Genomic DNA, 23,257 nt, shown 5'->3' on the forward strand with positions numbered 1-23,257 from the left:
ACGACCATCTACCACGTTGGACATTGTCACTCATAATTGTCTGAAGCCATCCCTTCTCAACCAAGGGACGAACACTCGATGAGTTCAATCACCATTGTGCTATAATTAAATTATAACAACCAGCCAGCGGCCCCCACATTAACTTGCAGGTAATTGGCATGCTTTCTTTCCATTCTCGTCGCGCTTTCTCTTACTCGAGTCTCCATTTCACTGCACTGCCCTGAAAACGTTCTCTCAAATTTGCTTGCGTTCAAGGACCTTCTCCTGGGCGTGTGTATCGAAGAGTGAAAGATTTTTCATGTTTTGCAATTATTAGTGGCCGGGGGAAAGCATGCAACGACCTTCACAAAATTTTCAAACTTCTTGAAAGTAGTGGACAGTGGTGGATCCACCTGCCATAGTTGCCGTTCAGTGGCATGTACCTGCACTCGCCATGGTAAAGGTGGTCGCCATGAACGGCCATTGAATTCAATTTGGTGAGAAGTGGGCATCGAGATTGCTTTTCTGGAAAACATAACTTTGTCCGATGTGGTGATAACGGTTTTTATCACAACGCTCGAATGAACATTTATATGACCTGATTTCACAACGGGCATAATTTTCCCGTAGCACCGTCGGTAAACACCATTTTCCTGATAATCATTCTACATTCAAACCTTGTCTCTTGATTTTCCTGTGGTGTGTCGATGAATCGGCAAATGTAACCGATCTAGTCGACGATCGATACAGCCAGCCACGCTGTTTGACGAGTTGGTTAGCGCATTCTTCAGCATAACTCACATATGGTCACGTGCAGGTTACGAATCGGGCAACAAATGAAGAAACCCGCTGCCAGTTGACAAAGTCCGTGCAACACGGCCCGTGATGTCGACAATCGACGCACACTCGCCTCCGGTCCCTCCAGTCCGTCAACATACCTACGGAGAGTTGGTTTTTATGCTCACCTTTACTGGTCAGGCTGGAACTGGATCCCAAATTGAGAGGGCGGTCTGTCCATCAATGGCCACACTGCGATTGATCGGATCGAACGATGAGGTATGTGCTACCACTGTTCAGTGTTCAAGTGGCGATCGATGGACTTATTAATGCAATGCAGTGCAGCAGCAGTTCGGTTTACCGTTCGTTCATTGGGGTGCAACACAAAAGGAAAAATTTCCTCGAACTGGAATGAACCGTTCGTTCAGCCCGGACAAGGAAAGGAAATTGAATACTTGTATGTTTCAGAAGGTTAAATTACATTCATGGAATGGATATTCAACGAAATCAGAATCTTCCGAAAATATCACATAAGATAATTTCGGAGTATTTGTCATACACCACTCTCAACGAAATTAAATATTATAAAAAATGTTAGAAATGTTCCTTAGAAAAATCTCCTTTCCGGGGTAGAAGAATTCAGGTACTTTCAAGCTACATAATCTCTTTAAACATTGGATATTCCTTCGGAGTAGAATTCAGATTTTTGTCGGAAATTCATAAAATAAGTTCGTTACATCATGAAATGCGAACATTGAGAACACGTCTCCGATTGCATTCTGTATACTGGTTGTTATCGAGCTTTCACGGCTTAAAATATACAATGCGCTCACTACTTACTTCCCCGTCATGACTAACTATGGAATCCCTATATCACTGCACTCTCTGGTGCGATATCATAAATTCAGCACAGCACTTTCATGCAACGGCCTGGCGATTCTATAAGCCATTATGTAAGATATTATCAATTTATTTAAATTGTGAACAACCCGTTCCTCGCTTTCAGGCATCGGTTCGAGCCCAAAGTGCCAATACCAGTAAGTAGCTGTGCATTTTATTATGATATGCATTGCATGCATATTGTGAGCCATTTTCTATATGGTTCATTGTTTCCCAGAAAACAAACCAAATCACTTATACCGACAACTGCTTCTGCCAAAGCTGCTACTGCCGTCATCGATTTGGGTTGAATCGAATCCCAGCATGACCACACGATCGGGACGCAGATTGTTTCATCTCAAGCGTGAGTTATGCTCTTGTTTTGCGCGGAGCCTCGACCGAATTGAATGCATGATGAGGGTGGATTTATTTATAGCTTCGGGTCGTTTCGGAACTCCCGGGTCTTGGAGCAAGTTCACGATCGTTGTGATTGCTTAGACAGTCCTCCTCCCCTCATACGATCGGGACTATGCACAATGGGGCATTATTACTTTGGTTATCCGAGTTTAATCCTAGTGTGGAGTTGGTAAAAGAAACCGTTAATAACTGCACGCCTAGGGACTCAGTGGTGCGATGTGATTGATGCTTCCGTCGGGAAGTATGTCGATGGGTTTGATGCGGCAAAATCCCTGCGTAAAATCCAATGGATCAGTGAACAAATCACTTTCGCTTTTAGTTAAAATCGATATGTCCTTAACAAAATGGTTATCATAGACAAGGGTTACTACATTCTGTGTAAGTTGAATTGGTCATGAAAGCTGCTTGATTGCACGATTCAAAACCAGTCGATGGTTTTCATTCAATGTTTTAGGGTCATGGTTGAATTATAAGTTTTGACATGATTGTGACAGTTGTTCTTAACTTTGATTGTGATCTGCATTTTCATCATAACATAATGGTATCCGGACACCAAAAGTGTACTCCCTTAAATTACCATACTGTCGTTAACCGCAAGTTAGCTTTATCTGAATAGTAAAACATCCCAAAAAGTTGATTAAATGCTCAATTTCTAGCTCGGTTGGTGCTACAGCCTCCAATCTGGCCACTGGAGAGCCGAAAAAAGCAGTTAACCACAATCGGACTCCCAATCAGCACAGCTTCATCCCATACGACGGCGAACGGCGCGCGACATGATTGGCAACAAATGTGGAAGCCCGTTTATGGACATCGGTTGACAGGTTCTGGCCTGCAGCAACCAACACAACCAACCGAGAAGCAACTCGGTAGCCGATCCACGTAGCAATTTCTCATATTTTTAGCGTAAACGACCGAGCTGCATTCCACTTCGAATCCCCCGCTGTGACTTGCATATCATTAGATTTGCTTGGTGAGGGTTAAATTGTTATGGCATATGTACCAAAAAAACACAGGGCGTTCATGCGTTGTCATTTTATGAGGTGATTTTTTTTTTGCGCCGGATTTTTGTCCAGAACCGGACAATAGATTCTAATCTTGCCGACCTTACTTGGAAGTTCGTTTTGCGAATGTACAACACAACGATTACATAATGGGACTACTTTACTCGTTTAAATGGGTGATTCGGCGTTTATTGTGCAGATTTGTCCGAAGTAGGAGACGGCCTTGGTTGTAGCGCTGGGGGCAATTATTAATGACCCATCGTCCTAAGTTAAGCCTAAATTGGAAGCGTATTTCGGGTCGAACTATTGTTTGGAAAAGCTGTTTCAATTTGTTTTTGAAAATACCTGATATGATTAGGACAGAAGTGAACAAGTGAATAGAAACTATTTGTACAAATAACAAGTTGAAAAAAAAAATAGATTACATGCACTCGAGTTTTCGGTGCGATACCTACTTCATAAAAAATAGATTAAGAAAAGCTGCAATCAAAGTTTTATAGAAATACTAGCTGACCCGGTGAACTTTGTCTCGCCAAAAAATGATTAATTTTCTGATACATTTTTTGTGACTAAATTCAAACCAATTTTTCTGGAAAACAAATCGGTTCTTCAGAATGATCTCTAATTTTTTTACAACTGTATTTTATATGGTCAAAATTTTGAAATTCCATGCAAATTGTACGAAAAATTATTTCATCGGGAAAATTGAGTTTCGATTTTCAAAGCATTCCAATTTCATCATAACATTTTTAGTCGTAAAAAGAAGGAGAAAACAAATATGAATTAGCAAAAAATGAACTGTCTATTCTTGATGCACGGTCGTAAAAATGCCAACTTTGTTTTTTATATATATATAGATATAGATAAATATGGTAGCTTGGCTGAGAACCATCATTGTTAATAATTCTGTGAGTGCTTGATAAGTGCAACGTTCTAGTTGTGAGATGTGGCGCCAATAAATTTAATTAACTTCTTGATAAAAAACTTCTAAATATTAATAAATATGAATGTTGCTTTTGATTAACTCATATATTTACTAGCTGATCCGGCGAACTTTGTCTCGCCAAAAATTGATCAATTTTCTGATACAATTTTTGCGTTCACAATTTATTTAGAAAATAAATCGGTACTTCGGAATAAATTGTAATTTTTTTACGGTTTTACCATAGCATATTTCCTATTAATTAAGTAAACAAATAAAAATGAGCACAAAGATTTAGTACGATCGAAGAGATTGGATTTTGATGAAAATGTTTTCCACATTTATTGTAAACAAAACAAGGAAACGAATAAAAAAATGTAAAAATTGGGTTGTTTACTCTTGAGTATTTAATGCGTGGTTATACAAATGCCAACTTTGTTTATATTTAAAACTGTACAGATTTAAATTTTATGATTCTAAATTCGTCGGATTAAAGATCACTTGGATTTGCTAATCATGTTTATACCTTGTGAATAAAGTCCTTACTTATTTGGATTGATACTTCATGGGCTACAGCTCCTCGATAAGCCTACGCCGAATGGAGTATCCTACGGCCTCTTCCGGTTTCTTTACTGAATATTATATTCGCTTGACGCTTTTCCGGCATGCGTACAACGTGTCCAGCCCACCGTAATCTGCCGTGATGTATGAGCTTAACAATATCCAGCCCTTTATACTTTTTTTATTTCGTCAACCAACGTATACAACTACATGTTTGTTTTTGTTATGCTATAGTATGATTAAATAATAGGTAACTAAATAATTAGTAAAGTGATGTATAATTTTGATTTTGAATCTATATTGTAGATTTTGTAATGTCTATTCACCTGGTATAACTCGTCATTCATGCGACCCCGCCAGATACCTTCCTCCTGTTTACCGCTGAGTATTATCCGTAGCACCTTACGCTCAAATAATCCGAAAGCTTTCCGATCAGACTCCTAAAACGTTCATGTTTCATGGGTAGTATAGAGTAGTATACAGTGGAAATTTCGTTTTCGTTAAGGATTTAAGCTGGTTACGAAGTCCACAATAAGCCCTATTCGCAACTGCAAGACGCCTTTTCTCCTCGTGGATAACATCATTATCGCACCTCACTAGAGATCCAAAGTACACAAATTCTTCTTCTTCTTCTTATTTGCATTACATCCCCACACAGGGACAGAGCCACCTCGCAGCTTAGTGTTCATTAAGCACTTCCACGGTTATTAACTGCGAAGATTCTAAGCCAGGTTACCATTTTTGCATTCGTATATCATGAGGCTAGCACGATGATACTTTTATGCCCAGGGAAGTCGAGACAATTTCCAATCCGAAAATTGCCTAGACCGGCACCGGGAATCGAACCCAGCCACCCTCAGCATGGTCTTGCTTTGTAGCCGCGCGTCTTACCGTACAATTCTTCTAAAGCTTCAAATTTTTCACCATGCAGCACCATAAGCACGATCTTTTTGTGCTGACTACCGATCTAAACAGATGCCTATGTTTTGTTAAACAAAGAAAACATTTTTCGATCAAGTGAAAACCTAATTTGATTTTTTCCAATTATTTGCTTAGTGTTACAAAACGAAGTAAAACGATCGAAAAGGTAAATTTATTCTTTTTTTGTGATTCAATATTGAATGCTACCGTAGCGTTCACAAAAAATTGGTCACTTTTCAAAAAGATTGCTAATTTTGGTTGTCGGCACCCAAACATTGCCGGTTGTCAGCACCCCTTCATCCAAAAGTTAATTGCCTAATTCATGTTATTAGCCACGTTGTGAGCGAATATATCAATTTTTGAAAGCTTAATTAAATATCTTCTTCTTCTTCAATGGCTCTACATTCCAACTGGAACTTGACCTGCTTTTCAACTTAGTATTCTATTAGCATTTCCTCAGTTATTTATTGAAAGCTTTTCTATGACCGCCACTGCTTTAGTATGTATCTTGTGTGGCAAGTACAATGGATACACAATGCCCCGGGAGACGAGAATGTTTCCAACCGGAAAACATCCTAGACCGGACCGAGAATTGAGCTCGCCATCTCCGGATTGACAATCCCGCGCTTGTGCTCGCAAGGCTTCTGGAAAATAAAATATGTATAATGTATTTACATGTAATTAATTCCATTGTCATTTACAAAATAAATCTAGATATCATCAACCATAACGTCAACAGTTCATATGTTTTGGTTTTTAATGATTTTTTTATGTCGAGCGACAACCGACCACCTTTCCATAAACGGCATAAAATCATTTTCTAACAAAAGTATAAATAAAAAAATATGAAATACAAAATAAAATTCGTTCAACAGTTATTAGCTTATACCTACAGGCTTCCATTGGTGTGCAATTGGGCGAAAATAATGAACCCAGAACAAAAGGGTGACGACAACCTACCACCTTCTCCTGAATTCGAGAGAGCGTCGCCCTACATCTAAGGTTACAAATGATGTTGACATTTCATCCACAATCAATGTTTATTCTGTTCATCGAAGCATCGTCACACCCATCAATAAACAAAGAGGGGGCCGTCGCCATCCCTATATTGTGGAAAGATTGAACGGGTACTGGAATGAATTCCCTCAAACATGTGCACTTTACGATCCAATCATATACAGAAATAGGTGGTTGAAATTCAAAAGATTCCCAAAAATTATTAGGGCATCCAGGATCCATATTATATGGATTACTTCCAGGAAATTTTCCGTGAATACCTCCAAACATTCAATAGCGAAATCATCTAGCATTCCAATCTGGAATTCTTTTCGCAATTGCTTCAGAATATCCTTCAAGAAATCCTCTAGAAATATCTTCATGAATTTCTCCTGGAATTCGTCCAAGTAATTCCCCAGAAATTCTTACAGGTATTTTTTCGGGAGTTTCTTCAGGTACTTCTCCAGGAATTCCTTCAGGAATTTCCCCGGGAGATTTTCCGCGGAAGTGTACTAGAATTCCTTCCTGACTTCACTCGGAATTTACTCGGATATCTGCCAAGAGTTCTTCCAGAAATTTCTTCGGAACAATCCGCAGGGATTTTCTTCAGCAATTCATCTGGGAATACTTTCAGGATTTCATCTGGGAATTTCTGCATTAATTGCTCCTGATATTTTTTTTTGGGAATTCCTTTAGGAACTTCTCTGAGAATTATTTCAGGACTTCCATGTGGGAATTCCTCCGGAAGTGCTTGTGGAAGTTCCTCCGGGAGTTCTTCCAGGAGTTTTTACAAGAAATTCTCCGGTAATACCTCCAGGAACTTTACAGGGAATTCCTGGACGATATTTGGCAGGAATTTCACGGGAAATGGGATTTCGGAAGCTGCTTCAGAAATATTTTGTCTTTTCCTCTAGGGTATTCCACCGTATGTTCCTTAAAGTTCCACCAGTAGTTCCTTCGGGAATTCAATCAGGCTTTCTTCCAGGAATTCATTTAGCATTTCTTTAGGCATTTATCTACAAATTCCTCCAGAAGTTCCTCGGAGAATTTCTCTGGGAGTTCTTACGGGAATTCCTCCGGGAGGTTCTTTTAAGAATTCTTCCAGGAGTTCCTCCTGGAATTCTTACGGAAGTTCCTTCGGGAGTTCATCCTAGAATTCTTACGAGAGTTCCTCCAGGATTTCCTCCGGAAATTCTTCCTGTAGTTCTTCAATAAATTCCTCCAGAAGTTCCACCGGCAGTTCCTCCGAGAATTCCTCTGATAATTTCTCCGGAAATTCCTATAGAAAATTCGGAAATTACTCTGGGAGCTCCTTTTCAGAGAAACACCCGGAGAAACTGCCGGTGAAACTCCCGGAGGGATTCTCGTAGAAACTGCTGGTGGATCTCCCGGAGGAATTCCCGAAGGAACTGCCGGAGGAGCTCCCGTAAGATCTCTCGTAAGAACTCCCGGAGGAATTTCAGGAGGAACTCCTAGAAGAATTCCTAGAGGACCTCCCGGATGAGCGCCCAGTGAAACTGTCGGACGAACTTCGGGAGGAATTTCCAGCTTAATTTCTGAAGAAAGCCTAAATGATTTCCTGAAAAAAGCCTGAATAATTTCCTGGAATAGCTTCTGGTGGAACTCCCGGAGGAATTTCCGGAGAAACTCCCGGATGAATTGCTGGTGGAATTCCCGGAGGAACTCTCGAAGGAATTTTCTGGAAGAATTTCTGAAGAAACTCCCGGGAGAATTTTCAAAGGAACCCCGGGGAAACTACCAGAAGCATTCTCGGAAACAAGAAAATTCATCTTATAGACAAATCTCGTCTAGCTGAAACCTTTGTTGGGGTTTGTAGCTGGACCATCATCATCATCAGAGGACCTCCCGGAGAATTCCCTGAGAAATTCTCGGAGGAGCTGCTGGTGGAAAATCTATATAAATTCCTGTAGAAGCCTAAATAAATTCCAATTCTGCCGAAATTCCCGGAAGAATTTTCAGAGGAACTGCCGATAGAACTACCGGAATAATTCTCGAAGGAAATCCTAGAGAAATTCTTGGTGGAAATGCTGGTGAAACTCCTGGAAGAATTCCAGGAGGAATTTTCGGAGAAACTCCTGGAGGATCTTCCAGTGGAAATCTTGAAGTTTCCACCGGAATTCTTTCAGGATTTCATTGCGAATTAATCTAGGAATTCCTCCGAAAATTCCATTGTTGATTTCATTTTCGGTATAATTTTTGTATAAATTTCCGGAGGAATTCCTGGAGAAATTCTTTGAAATTTTCACAAGAAATTATTCGAAACAATTCACGGAAAATTTTATGGAGATTACACAAGAAATTCGAAGATTTTTCGTGAAATTCTCAGGAATGTTTACTGGCACACTGTTTACTGCTTACACTGGCGGAATTTCCACGGAATATTCTTATTCTTAAAAATTATGGGAAACAGCACGAAATTATTTGAATTATTGCAGGGAATTCTGCAGAACTTATAAAGAAGCTCGTGGAGATTTTCTTGGAGTAAATAATGGTGGAATTTTCGGATCAATTCCCGGCAAAAATTATGGCGGAATTCCTGAAGACACTGCCGAAGAAGTTGCTGGAGGTATTCCTAAAGAATCCCTAACTTCGTTAATATTTTTCTCACTTTATTTAAAAATATCTCCATTATTGTTTTAATCATTATTGTTTCGATTTGGTTTGTATTTGGTTTCATGTGTGAATATTCATGTGTTTTTATAAAACTACTATAAAACTACGATTTAGAAGACCAAAAAAGTTGCCCCCCCCCCTTCTCGAAATCCTGGCTACGCCCATGGTGATGTCACAACTCGATGGATCGTTGATGTTGTCGCTAACTTTGATTGCACTTATCCGTTCGTCGAGCTTCTGGCGGTATTCAACCGATACTCTTTCCGTAGACAATCGCTGGATATTGTAACGCACCATTCGCTGTGATCTTCCATTCGATACAGTTTACAACCGTGATGGAGTTTCATTGACAATGAGGTAGTGATCAGAGTCAATGTTTGGACCTCTGAATGTCAGCACATCGATAACATCCGAGAAATGCCGCCATCTACTAAAGCATGGTATAACTGGTTTCACCATTTTGGTGTCTCCAGGTGTGCTCACAGTGGGGGTTTTGGAAATTTCCCCCAGGCCTGCGGAAATGTTCTCATGTAATACGAACGGGAAGGGACCAAACCCAAAAAAAAGAAACCCATCTGGCCGAAAATCATTTGGCCGAATAGGTCATTTGACCAAACATGTCATTCGACCGAACAGGTTATTCGGCCGAGTAGGTCATTTGGCCGAAGACGTCCCACTACTCACTTCGTGCTTCTAACTTTTGACAGCAAAATGTGAGAAATAAGGAGTGAGAAGTTGGATGTCTCACTACTCACTTTTCACAGTGAAAAGTATGAGATGAGGAGTGAAAGGTGAGATGTCTCACTTCTTACTTCTCACCCCTAATTCCTCACTTATCACCTCTCACGGCGTAAAGTGAGAAAAGAGAAGCTTTTCTTCTCACTCATCACTTCTTACTTCTTAATGATGAACTTAATTTTAAAATTAAAAAATCGCTTAAATAAGGAAAAAGAAAATAACATCTTACTTCTTATTTCTCACTTTTCACAGTGAGAAGTGAGATGAGAGACGTCAAATGACACAGTCGGCCGAACGACCTATTCGGCCGAATGGCCTGTTCGGCCAAATTACCTGTTCTGCAAAATTAACTGTTCAGCCAAGTGACCTGCTCGGCCAAATGACCTGTTCGGTCAAATAACCTATTTGGCCAAATGACCTTTTCGGCCAAATGATTTTTTCGGCCAAATGACTTTTGTTGAAGTGAACCAAATAAAATGCTTGAGAAAAACCCTCTGGGAAGTACCAGAGTGAGATTCGAAATTTAAACGGAAATTTTCTCGAAATTGTCATTGAGAATTCTTTGGAACTTTCAAAGAAAATCGTTCAATATTTCCACGGAAAATGATTTGGTGATCAAAGAGTGCCGCGCTGGCGAGCGAACGTATATATTTATCGTTATGTCATTTTTTTGTATTTTTTTTATGAATTTTTGTTTAGTTACAAAAAATGGTTAAAGTGTTAAAATTTACTTAGCAATTATGGCTTGTGTCGGTGCTGCTGTCAGTGCTTATACTATGTTTAGTGTTACTGCTGCTGACAATGTAGCATTTACAAACAGAATACGCATGTGCAATTCGAATCGCGTATGGAGCACTGCCGTGGAACGTTATACTGGATCGCATCATAATTTGGTGAGATTGTTTCAATTTGTCTGTACCTACATACTATAATTCCATTACTAAAACTAAATACGCGCTGGATTGAATGATCCGGAAGTTTGTTTATGGATCCATTATCCAATTGATAATGGTAGCATAAACAGGCGGGGCTTATTGTAAGCGAAAGTGGCCTCGGACTGGTCATGAAATACCAGGCAGTCTGAAATGGGTCACTGAATCTGCAGTAGAGCTAACACCTTCTAACTCCCGGACTAAATCTGACTGTAATACAGAGTACAAACAGCTTTCTTCCATAATATCACTGCCAGCCAGGGGGGGTTAGATTGGGCACGCCCGCACGCATATTTCCACAGAAAATTATTTGAGTTTCCCACCAAAAATTCTCCGAGTTTCCATAAGTATCTTTGCAATTTCAACAGGAAAGCTTTTATAGTTTTCAAGAGACATTATCTGGAATTTTCACGAGAATAGACCACAATTTCCACTTGAAATTATTCTTGGATATAAACATAGGAAATTCTTTGACATTGACATTGACACATGAGAAAATAGATTAAAATTTGCGTGGAAAACAATTCTGATATTCCACGGGAAATGCTTTGTTGCTTTGTTCGGTTGCCATTTAATCCGGGTAACGTTGGAGGAATGCCTCTGAGAAGAACAAGTTGTCAGTCGTCATCAGGCAGCCGTCACGGTAAGGCGCGTACCCCAAACGCCACCGTATGGGCTGCGCATCCGGCGACTGACGAGGGTTTGGTGGAGGGGCTGGGAATCGAACCCATGACCATTCGCTTATAAGGCGAACGTGTAGCCAACTACGCTACGGGACCCCCCTCAATTTGATTTTGTTCTGTTTAAAATTTAACTTTTGTTGCTATATTTTTATTTTTATACTAAAGCATAGATCATTTAGAAATGCGGCACTTGCAAGTTTTTCACAGTGTTTCATAATTAGTAGACCATTCTTTTGGGTCTATTTTTTTCACAGTATAAAACTAACGTGGTTTCAAAATATTCACCGTACAGGAAAAAAAAACAAGGATAAATAATTCTGCACAGTCCTGCAAAATCCATCTTCGTCAAACGACAGATTTTACCCAGTCAGCCCCATGATGTCCCATTTACTAGATTTGGCCATTTGGCTAGATTTGGCCAGCTGTCATTGTAGCAAGGAAGTGCTACAATGGTATTATAATAGTGGAGTCCAGTTCATCCCAAAAAACCTGAATCCATCAAAATGTCCTCAGTTCCATTCAATGGAGTAATTTTGGGTGATTATTAACCAGAAACTGAAAATGAAGGAAGCAGTCACCACTGACATTGGTCGTATGAAGAATTGATGAAATTTTGGCTAGCTAATCATGACTGGAGAATATGCCGACTGACAAGCGGCATCAACAGGAAACTGCGGGAATTTCTTCGAAACGACGATGCATTCGTTTCAGTCATTCATATGAAATAAAATAATATAACTTTTGTTCCATTCTTAGAAAGTTTTTCGATCAAACTGAAAGTTAAAAAAATACATGCATTTTAAAGTGCCTTATTTCTAAATGATCTGGTCTTTCAAACGGATTTAAATAACTGAACTACTTAACACGTGATTGATTTCCATAATATTTCGTAATGCGTCTTTGTGCACAACAAATATGATTTTTTTTGAATTTTGAAAAAGTCTACGTAGACTTCACGGAGGTGGGGAAGGGGGTTTGGAAAATTATACCAAAGTGAAAATTTGGTCTGCGTGGTTTGTGCTTTGCCCCATGTTGGGAATGGTTTGTAGTAAGACACCTTACTGGAAACAATTCCAACGAAGTTAACGAATTTGAATCGTAAGATCCGCTTTGGAACAGGAAACGGCAACAGTTATTATCGAGAAATGAAACGTGTGGATAAAAAGCAAAAACAAAAATAAGATAAACGGGTTAAAATTTTTAAAATTGTCAAATATCGAATAGTTGAGATCTGGCGATGCACAGTGTTGCTTTTTGCTGATTTTGTGCGCTTTTTTAATAACATCGTTTCTGTTGATTTTTTCGCCGTAGTTTGTTTGGAGAAGACGTTAGATATGAAAAGGTCCTTTTTTTGAGAAAATCTGTAAAATGATTAATCCACCTAAAAGTGAGATAAAAATTTTGCTTAACCATCGAAACCAGATATGAGCCTAGTGTCTTCAGTAAAGTTGTAGCAGATAGTATTTCAAGCCACTTTGCCAAAGAGACCCCATACCTATGACTTATATAGTACGAGATATGTGACATTTTCTGTGGAAGGTTCCTGAAATCAGTTTTGAGGCATAACTTTTTTTTCTATGTTTCAGGCATTTTACCACCTTCTGCAAAGTTGTTTGGCTAACAAAAATACAAGTTTTGTAAAACATTGTGAAGCTCTATCTCTTGAAATTGAAAAGTTATTTGAGAAAATGTGTTTTTTCTAGGGGTATTTTTGAATTGTGTAACTTGTTCCGGCGCAAAATGGCGCACACAACTTAGTAGTACACTGAAACTGCTGTATGTCTACTCTTACCCACTGGTTGAACCTTGTGTTTACACGAAATTACACGTGAGTTATATAGATTTCAAATGTCCCACTTTTTTCTCTACGTGTACACTAAGTTTATGTAAATGCTATAGGATTTAAATAAAAATTGACCTTTGATATGTGGCCAATAGGCCAACAGTATATTGCAACACGATGAACTGAGCTGATGTCTGTATGTGTGTATATTCGTGTGTATGTGACTATGTATAAACATTTTATAGACCCATTTTCCATTTTTTTGGAATTTAGCAATTAAAATTTTTTAACAGAAAACTGCTTGGATAGTTTTAGTCTATTATGACAGTGTAACTCTATTGTAACAGTGTGTCTATAAAATGACTACACACACACATTTACACACGAATATACACACATACAGACATCAGCTCAATTCATAGTGTTGCAATATACTATGTGCCTATTGGCCACATATCAAAGGTCAATTTTTATTTAAATCCTATAGCATTTACATAAACTTAGTGTACACGTAGAGAAAAAAGTGGGACATTTGAAATCTATATAACTCACGTGTAATTTCGTGTAAACACAAGGTTCAACCAGTGGGTAAGAGTAGACATACAGGAGTTTCAGTGTACTAAAAAGTTGTGTGCGCCATTTTGCGCCGGAACAAGTTACACGATTCTAAAACACCCCTAGAAAAAACACATTTTCTCAAATAACTTTTCAATTTCAAGAGTATTTTTGTTAGCCAAACAACTTTGTAGAAGGTGGTAAAACAGCCTGCAACATAGAAAAAAAATTTTGCTAGAAAACTGATTTCAGAGACCTTCCACAGAAAATGTCACATATCTCGTACTATATAAGTCATAGGTATGGGGTGTCTTTGGCAAAGTGGCTTGAAATACCATCCGCTTCAACTTTCCTGAAGACACTAGGCTCATATCTGGTTCCGATGGTTAAGCAAAATTTTTATCTTTTATCTTTTAGGTGGATTAATTATTTCACAGATTTTATCAAAAGAAGGTGCCTTTCATATCTAACGGCTTCTCCAAACAAACTACAGCGAAAAAATCAACAGAAGCGATGCTATTAGAAAAGCGCACGAAATCGGCAAAAAGCAACACTGTGCGATGCTTTCGTCAAATCTTGATTGAGATCTTAATCGGGAAACTTTACCGAGACACTGAGACAGTATGACAAAAAATAATAACAAAATGCAGAAACCAAGACCAACTCTAAATAACGTGACCGTAGTAGGTAAATTTGTTGTGAGACAAATAAGGATGAAGAATTTGACCCGGAAAGAAACTAATCACTGAGGTAGAACATTTGGCCCCTACGAGACATTCTAAAATAATTCCATTCAAGAGCAAACGACCATTACCGAGCGGAAAACCTTATCAGCAGCGCTAATTCAGCAATACACTCATTTGCGATAAGGCACCGAGTGCTTGCAGTGCAGCTTATTGACTTATATCATCACAAGTGAAATGACGCCTTCCGCTAGGTACAAGAGACCGGCGGAACATGGCCTACGTGACGCTGGTCAAGATTCGCCATTCGATTCGATTGCGACACTTGGACACACCTTAATTAGATTGGCGGGAATTTGGCGATATTAATGAGGAAAAAAATTAGGGTTCAATTTGTCGGTTATCAATGGGTACAAAGGTCGTACTTTTATTTGTTTGTGCACAGTTGAAAAAAAAAAGGTTTAAGACCTGTTGTGTATAACCAAAAATATGTAGGATTACGTAGGATACCTTTATCAACATATTTACGTTGAATTACTGGTCTGAAACTTGATGTCATCCAATAATCCATTTGTTTTGCTAGTAGAACAAATGGGATATTTTCTGATATTTTTCAACAATCAATATTTCGTCTTTCAGTAATATGTCATTTCGTTTCATAAAATCTCATTAGTAATAGGCTCACTATTATTTGATTGGTGTGATGTTTTGGGAATTGTGGTGATTGAAAGCTACATAAACTTTCTGAAAATAGGTTCAATGTACGCCCGTTCCGAGCTATAAACATGTTCTGCTTTACGCGACGTCGTTGCATACGACTATTGACTTTCAGTTTTTTCTTTGGATAGTTTTGTACACAAAAAGATTTTTTTTAAGGGTAGGCGGGAGATGCAGTAGATGATGGGTGGTAATTAAAAGTGAAATGTGATACGCGATACGACGAGTAATAATCTCTTAGTGCTTTAAAACAAGCATGACTACCAACAAGACAATTATACGGCGGATGGATTGGTGCACGGTGAATAGTGCATCACATAGAAATATGGTATGAAATGCACTTTAGAGGGAAAATCCTGATTTCAACGTTTTAGAACTAGAAATGTCAAAATTCAAATTCAAAAACAAAATTTAGTAGTTTTATAATTGAAAATTTCAATTCAATAAGTGAAATCCGAAAAATTGGAATAATAAGATTCTTCCAAAATGCACGAAGGATTGACAATTCTCTACCATTGTAGAATTCGTGTTAAACCATCCTCCCCTGCCAACTTTTACAATGCAGTGGAACAGCCGCACCACCGTCGTCGCAATCGTTGTCATTCGCTATGTAGAGTTTATGAACTAGAAGAAGCACACGGATCACATTTCACCGACAAGTAGAAGCGCATTTGTTTTCGTTTGAACCTGACAACTTTAGAGCGAGCTATGAATGAGGCTTATCTGTGGAAATGAAAAAAAAATATGCACGCAGTGTAATAAACTGTGTAAACCATTAGCTTACCGAGAGCTGTGTCAAGTGATCTGTGTTTGTTTGGATTTTGGCGTAACGGCTGAACGTGTAGAGCCGTTCCATTCAAGGAACGCTGATATCAGCAATTAGAATCACTTTAAATTCCACATGAGTACAGAATGTTGATTGTGTATTTGGAAACGTATGAAAATCTAAGTGAATGTTCTAATGCTTCTATACTGATCGATCAACCCTGTACTCTTATATGTGTTGTTAAAAATTATTCCGGCTTAGTTCGTGAAGCCAATAAGTGGATGATAAGTTTTTATTTAACAGACAAGGTGCTATTTGTGATATAGAATGGGCAAGGTAATGTAGCTTACAACATTCTGTTCGCATTTCATCACTTCATATACAAGTCGGATATGTCCCCAGGAAAGAATTACTCTACATGCGTAAAATTATTTAAAATGCCACAGATTACCGCAGAGCATATGATGAGATGCACAAGCCGTTATCGTTGGATTCCGTGTAGAAGTAGAAAATATTTATACAAATTAATCATGAAACGACTTCCTCATCACGTTATAAATAAGACACAATAATGATTAGCCTTCTATAGAAAAAATGTTTTATTATTGATCACCTTCATTACTAACACCAATGTCCATACAAAAACATTATTTGCATGACAACTCATGGCCTTCAATATCTATATACATAAATATGAATTTCTGTCTATCTGACCCTTGTAGACTCGGAATTCGAGCTCGGTGGTCTAGTGGCTACCGCTTCTGCCTTATAAGCAGGAGGTAGTGGGTTCAATTCCAGGCTCGTCCCTTTCCTACTTTGTATTTCTACCTTAGTTCTTTCTGTGTTTCACGTTCTACCAGAACGATTCCTACTGTTAGAACCTTCCACACAATCCCAAAACCTCCCGTGGCCCCTATGAGAGGTCGTAGAGTTCTCTGCATCTTTCTTAAGTAGGTGTCCAACAAACCATCCTTCCCCTTCCTCAGCATTCGCAAGGACGTGGCCAGGACAGATCTCGACTATTGTAGTGTACATTTCTTTCATCTAAGAGTTAGTGATTAGTCTCAAATCAATATCTGTGGTAACGGATGTAAGTGATGCTACTCTCATACAATAGTCTTGGCTTGTACCACCTACGAATTTGTGCGAACTGCTAAATGCTAATGCTAATGCTAATGCTAATCTGACCCTTGTAGACTCGGAAGCTACTGAGCTGATCGACACGAAAATGTGTATGCAGATATTCTTGGGACCGGGGAAGGTTCTTAAGATGGTTCGAGACCCCTCCCATACAAATGAAACAAAAATTCTATCATAACTCGAGAATTAATCAAGCAAATGGAATCAAATCTAGCATGTAAAGGTTTTAGAAGGGAAAATATGTTTCTGTGGTGGCTTGAAACTCCCCTTCCTTCTGGAAAGGGGGCACTAATTCCTGCATAATTCGAGAGCTAATCAGTGAATAAATTGATTTTAGGCAAAACGAAGTTCGGCGGGTCTGCTAGTTATCAAATAAAAATCTCGTTAAAAGTGGGTGATGATAGCCATAGATTGTGGTTTCCAAGCCGCCTTACATCCGATGTGTAGTTAGAGTCTATCGCAAGATTTAGGTTTTCCAGAAATTTAACAACTGGTTGGGCATTGACCCAGAAATCGAGGTTGGTGTCCCACCGAGATGTACAGGACTCTGCTATCGGCTTTCGAATACCATCAAAGGTGCCCATCCGTCGTGAACAATTTTTATTTTGGGTGCACCTACGTCTTTAGATTTAAACACATAGTAAAATCTTCCCCACGAAAGACGAATGCAATAATAAACCAGCTTCCGACAAGTAACTGCTCTCACGATGATTGAGTCAGTTCAATTACCATAACCGCAAATCAAATTTCCATATAAATGCCAATCATACCGGAGAGCAAGTGCTTCCTCCATATAAAATAAACGACAACTATTAACTAGAAACTAGATATTACGCAAAGTTATGTGCATTTCCTTAGTGCATTTTCCCACAACCAACTCCATATCGACGATGTCTGTCTACTAACTAGTTCAACCGATCGAACCAACCAACCACGCGCAACTACTCCAGAAACGAACCCAACAATATCCTGCGCACCAAGGCAAAGCGCGACTAATGGCGCACTTTACGCCGACCACTCATAAACATTTAAATTTAATTTTCATAAAAATCAGTTACTTTGTGGCTTTGTGATATTCCGAGTGGACAAACGTGGCGGCAGCGCGAACTTGCCTGGCCGGCCGACCACGGCGACACAAAACGGCGGCGATGGCCGGAGATGGGCAATCAAAGTGCCATTTTTTCTGCACTTGAAAGGCAATCGAGCACACTCCAAAGAAAGCCGCACGCACGCACCGCCAGTTGGTGACCGGTTTTTTGCAGCTTTGCATTGAACGCAATGGGACTCACCTTGATAAGAGATGTATCGGAAGTCGTTCTCGGCCCTGGCTGGCAAGGGCAGCAGGACCAGAATGGACGTCACTAGTGCCAACGGAATGGCAGTGGTGACCATTGACGACTGCAGGGGTGCTGACCTACGGAAGGAATTCGGGTGATGCCGATCGGGTGCCATTCTGGAAGAAAGAGAATTAGGAAGAAAGGAAATTAGTTTTGCTTATTTTAATGTAGTTACTTGATTGAAACGTCATCGATTAATTAGGGAGCTTGTAGTAGATGGCTGTTAGTAAGAACAATGCTCCCCCACAATTGCTCAATGGAAGCTCTCAGATGATAACATTTTTCTAAGATTACTCCTGTTTAAAGTCCTGATTTGTTTTTTTTTTAAGCATTGAGATTATTACATATCCCTTGGCATCCTATTTCTACATATCTACGATAATATTTTTTTTATGAAGCCTAAGGCCGATGCCATAGTCAAAAAGAATAGAAGAGACGCGACGTGTTGGAGATTAGAGAAGTGACGAGGCAAGCGTTCTGCGACATATTGCTGTTCCAGAGAAAGCTTTCCCTTTTCCGGTTCAATTTATAAACTACCGTAGCTGTCACTACTTCATACATTTTCTCTGTCGTTTTGCATGGCATACAAGATGACAACATCAAATATCGGGTTTTCGATTCAGTGTTTCAAAGATTTTCAAGCCTGCGGAAGAACTTTGACAGCTGCGGAAAAACTTTACGCAATCCGCAAAATGGCAAAATTTTAAAAGCACCGCAATACTGAAAGCGTTTGTTAATCGTGCATTTCTGTACAGTCTACTCGTGATATTTACATTTTTCGCTGGATTACTTCAACCAAACATGTATCTAAGACCTACCGCGATGTCTAGCGTCACATAGCCAACCTCGACGCTTTGATGAGCTCTTCTATTCACTTTCGGTATACCAGGGCTAGATGATTTCCATAGAACAGTTATAGAGTCAGCTTAATCGCCAGCGCTAACTTTTCCTTCGTCTCATCACTTCGCTTTGTCTATGTCGCCAGCCTCTCACACTATCGAAGGTTTTCGTGCGTGCCACACACGATTGCTTTGTCTCACTAAATGACCGACGGTCGGAAGTTCTGTACCCTTAAGTTCCAAAAGTCGATTTGATGTTAGCCGGATCAGAGGAAGGGTGCTGTTGTTTTGGCTTTTGGCTAGGACCCGAAAAATTCGAAGGGGAGAGCTCCAGCTTCGGCCATGACTGAGATAATAGGGCTGGTCACAAAGGCTCCGGAAGCGTAGCGTACTATTTTGTTATACGGAGGAGCTAGGGTCTGTAGGGTCTCATGACATCCTCGGCTCACTAGTCCTATTCCATAAGTCGACTTTGCAGTGACCAGTCCCAACATGCAGTAGGGTTATATGATTACCACGCGGGAGTTTCGCTCCAATAATCTGAAGGATCCGGCAAGCGTGAATCGCACGATTTTTTTTTCGGTCTACATAGAGTGACGTCATTCCGTGCCGATAGTTCGAACGAGTCAGACGTGTGTGCTGTGTCTCATCGCGGATTGTGTTCGGTAGTGCGAGTGCTATTGTGTGATGCGTATCCTACCTACGGATCCAAGGCGATCACTGTCGGCGAGGGGAAGTAGCTGCTTCTGGCGACGCCAGTGAAGCAGGCTATTGTTACTGCTGCTACCTACAGCAGCAGCCGCAGATAAGTGGCAAAGATTGTTGTATTGTTCTCCCACAGAGTGGGTCTGATTAGAATAGTTTGAATTAGTTTTTATTTTAGTTTTTTTCTAATTAGTTAATAGTTATTAGTTCTTAGCTTGTAATAACTATACTTCCAACACCTTGCGAGGTGATAATGGAGGCGGAGACTGCGGAGGGCAGTGGGCCTCCCAAAGATGGTGGTCACACACGATTCTACCATGCATCTTCTCCTGGGCCTTGGGTTCTTTACTTTCGGCAGAAAGTGAAAAGCCTAGATTTTCTCGGCATTAAGCGAGATTTGACGCGTCGTTTTCCGAAAACTGATTTCCATCAGGTAAATCGGAACAAACTACGCATAACCGCACCTACATACAAGGATGCAAACAAAATCGCTAAAGACAAGGCCTACAATGTTGAATATTTGGTTTATGTCCCCTCGCGGGAGGTCGAAATCGAAGGTATGATCAACGCAGCGAGCCTGACTTGCAAGGATGTACTTGCGGGAAAAGGCCGCTTAAAGAATGCAATGGAGTCTACTGTGGATATTCTGGATTGCAAGGAGTTGCATTTAGCTGCCATGGTAGATGATAAAAGAGTGTATTCTAAGTCAGGTTCGCTTCGGGTGACGTTCGCCGGTTCGATTCTCCCAAAATATGTAGATATTGAAAATATGTTATTTCCGGTGCGTCTTTTTGTGCCGAGGGTGTTCAATTGTACCAACTGCAAACAGTTGGGGCACACTGCCGAGTTTTGCGACAACAAGCCCCGTTGTGGCAAATGTTTTGAAAAGCATGGGGAGGAGTCCTGTCAACAACAAGCTACAAAGTGCGCTTATTGTGGCATGGATCCTCCCCATGGTTTGCAAGAATGCCCGGTGTACAAAAAGTGAAGCGCTCGTTGGTACAGCGCTCCAAGCAGTCATATGCGGAAATGGTTAAGTCGCAAGACACATCCGCCACAACCACCGCCACGGCTGCTATTTCAGCTGCCGTTCGAGTAAGTGATTACTACGATTCCATTGCCACTGATGAATTGGACTCCGACGTAGCTGATATGGATGATTCTTCGGAGGTACACGTGCCCGAAAAGAGGAAGCAACCGTCTTCCCCGGGATCGCGCCGTAAGAGAACAAAAGTCATCCATAAAAGCTTGCAAAAATCTGATGGTAATGGGGGATTATTTGAAATCCCGAAGCAATCTGTCTTCACTGCTCCTTTGGATCCTAGTTGCAGCAAGACATTCCCGCCATTGCCTAAAACCGATGTTTCTAAGAAACATCAGGTTAGGAGAATCAATGAAAGAATAAATGCAATTCGCACTTCCAGAAAAAAATTTCCGTCCAAGCGAGGATTGATCTCCTTTAAGGACCTCGTGGACCGTTTTTTTGAATTTGTTCAATATTCCGAATTCATTGAGGCCAATCATTGACCTCTTTATACCAACAGTAGAAAGTTATCTGAAGTAATTGACTGTTTCATGGCCCCTTCTTGCAGAAATTGTATCTTTCGATGGATAATACGGCCATACAAGATACAATCACTGTGCTGCAGTGGAACTGTCATAGTCTGAAAAATAAATTAGACGTGTTCAAGTTTTTGATTCGCAATTCCGATTGCGATATATTTGCATTCTGTGAACATGGGTTTCTTCTGAAGATAAAATCAATTTCAACGATTTAAACATTATTCGCCAAGATCGGGATGATCATTATGGTGGCGTTCTTTTGGGGATAAAAAAGTGCTACTCCTTCTACAGAATTACAATTCCGACTGTTAATGGCCTAGAGATCGTCGCTTGCCAAATAAATGTAAAGAATAAAGATCTTTGCATAGCTTCAGTGTACATTCCTTCGAATGCTTCTATTGGTCGTCGACATTTTGGAGCGCAGTCTCCTCCTATCATCTCCAGTATTGATATTGGGTGATATGAACGCACATGGTATTGGATGGGGCGAAACGTATGACGATTATAGAGCGCCTATTTTCTATGATTTGTGTGACGATTTCAATTTGAATATTTTGAACACTGGTGAAGTAACTCGAATAGGACCAAATGGTCAACAAAGCCGTATTGATCTGTCATTATGTTCAAATTCACTATCATTAGATTGCACGTGGAAGGTAATTCAAGATCCCCATGGTAGTGACCATATGCCGATATTCACCACAATTAAAAGTGGCTATCAACAATCTGAGCCAGTTAATGTTTCTTTCGATCTCACGAAGAACATTGACTGGCAAAATTTTGCATCGGCGTTAAAAATTGGTATTGAATCAACTGATATTCTTCCACCGTTGGATGAATATCGATTCCTTACTGAGTTGATTCAAAAAAGCGCACTAGAAGCTCAGAAACGACGCGTTCCAAGTACATCTGTCATCAGAAGACCAGCCACTCCTGGATGGGATGATCAATGTACTAAGTTGTATTCTGAGAAATCTGATGCCTTCAAGGCCTTACGTAAACACGGAAGATCAGAGCTTTTTGAAGAGTATTTGAGGCTCGAAAGAAAACTCAAAAATCTTCTCAAGGCTAAAAAACGTAGCTACTGGCGACGTTTTGTCGAGGGACTATCACGAGAAACCTCAATGACAACACTTTGGAAAACGGCTCGCAACATGCGGAACCGCATTTCCACCAATGAGAGAGAAGAATACTCCAATCGATGGATATTCAACTTCGCAAAAAAGGTCTGCCCAGATTCCGTACCAGCAGAACCGCTATTTCGAGAATCAGTCACTGATGCCGGTTCTTTGGGTGGACCATTCACAATGCTGGAACTTTCTATGTCTCTTCTTTCATCGAATAACTCTGCTCCGGGATGCGATAACATCAAATTCAATCTTCTTAAAACCTCCCAGATATCAAGCTAAAGACGATTACTTGACCTGTACAACTGTTTCATGGAGTACAACATTGTGCCACCTGAATGGCGACAGGTCAAAGTAATAGCTATTCAAAAGCCTGGGAAACCAGCGTCTAATCACAATTCATACCGACCGATTGCCATGCTATCATGCATGAGAAAATTATTGGAGAAAATGATCCTTTCAAGAGTCGACCATTGGGTCGAAGAAAATGCATTGCTTTCAAATACTCAGTTTGGATTTCGAAAGGAAAGGAAAGGAACAAGGGAAAGGAACAAACGATTGTCTAGCGTTGCTTTCTTCAGATATACAACTAGCCTTTGCGC

The 23,257-nt window shown here is 40.0% G+C and overlaps 1 protein-coding gene across 2 annotated transcripts in view; it reads right to left on the reverse strand.

Annotated features, from left to right (window-relative positions):
• The window catches only part of LOC134225134 (semaphorin-5A), a 659,484-nt gene that overhangs the window by 507,269 nt on the left and 128,958 nt on the right, over positions 1-23,257 (reverse strand). For both annotated transcript variants that reach the window (XM_062704952.1, XM_062704953.1), the window contains exon 3: positions 18,374-18,537. In XM_062704952.1, coding sequence (XP_062560936.1) covers positions 18,374-18,537 — 164 coding nt within the window. The remainder of the gene's footprint in view (positions 1-18,373; positions 18,538-23,257) is intronic.

The sequence above is a fragment of the Armigeres subalbatus genome, chromosome 3 (assembly GCF_024139115.2).
Source record: "Armigeres subalbatus isolate Guangzhou_Male chromosome 3, GZ_Asu_2, whole genome shotgun sequence".
NCBI classification, from domain to species: Eukaryota; Metazoa; Arthropoda; class Insecta; order Diptera; family Culicidae; genus Armigeres; species Armigeres subalbatus.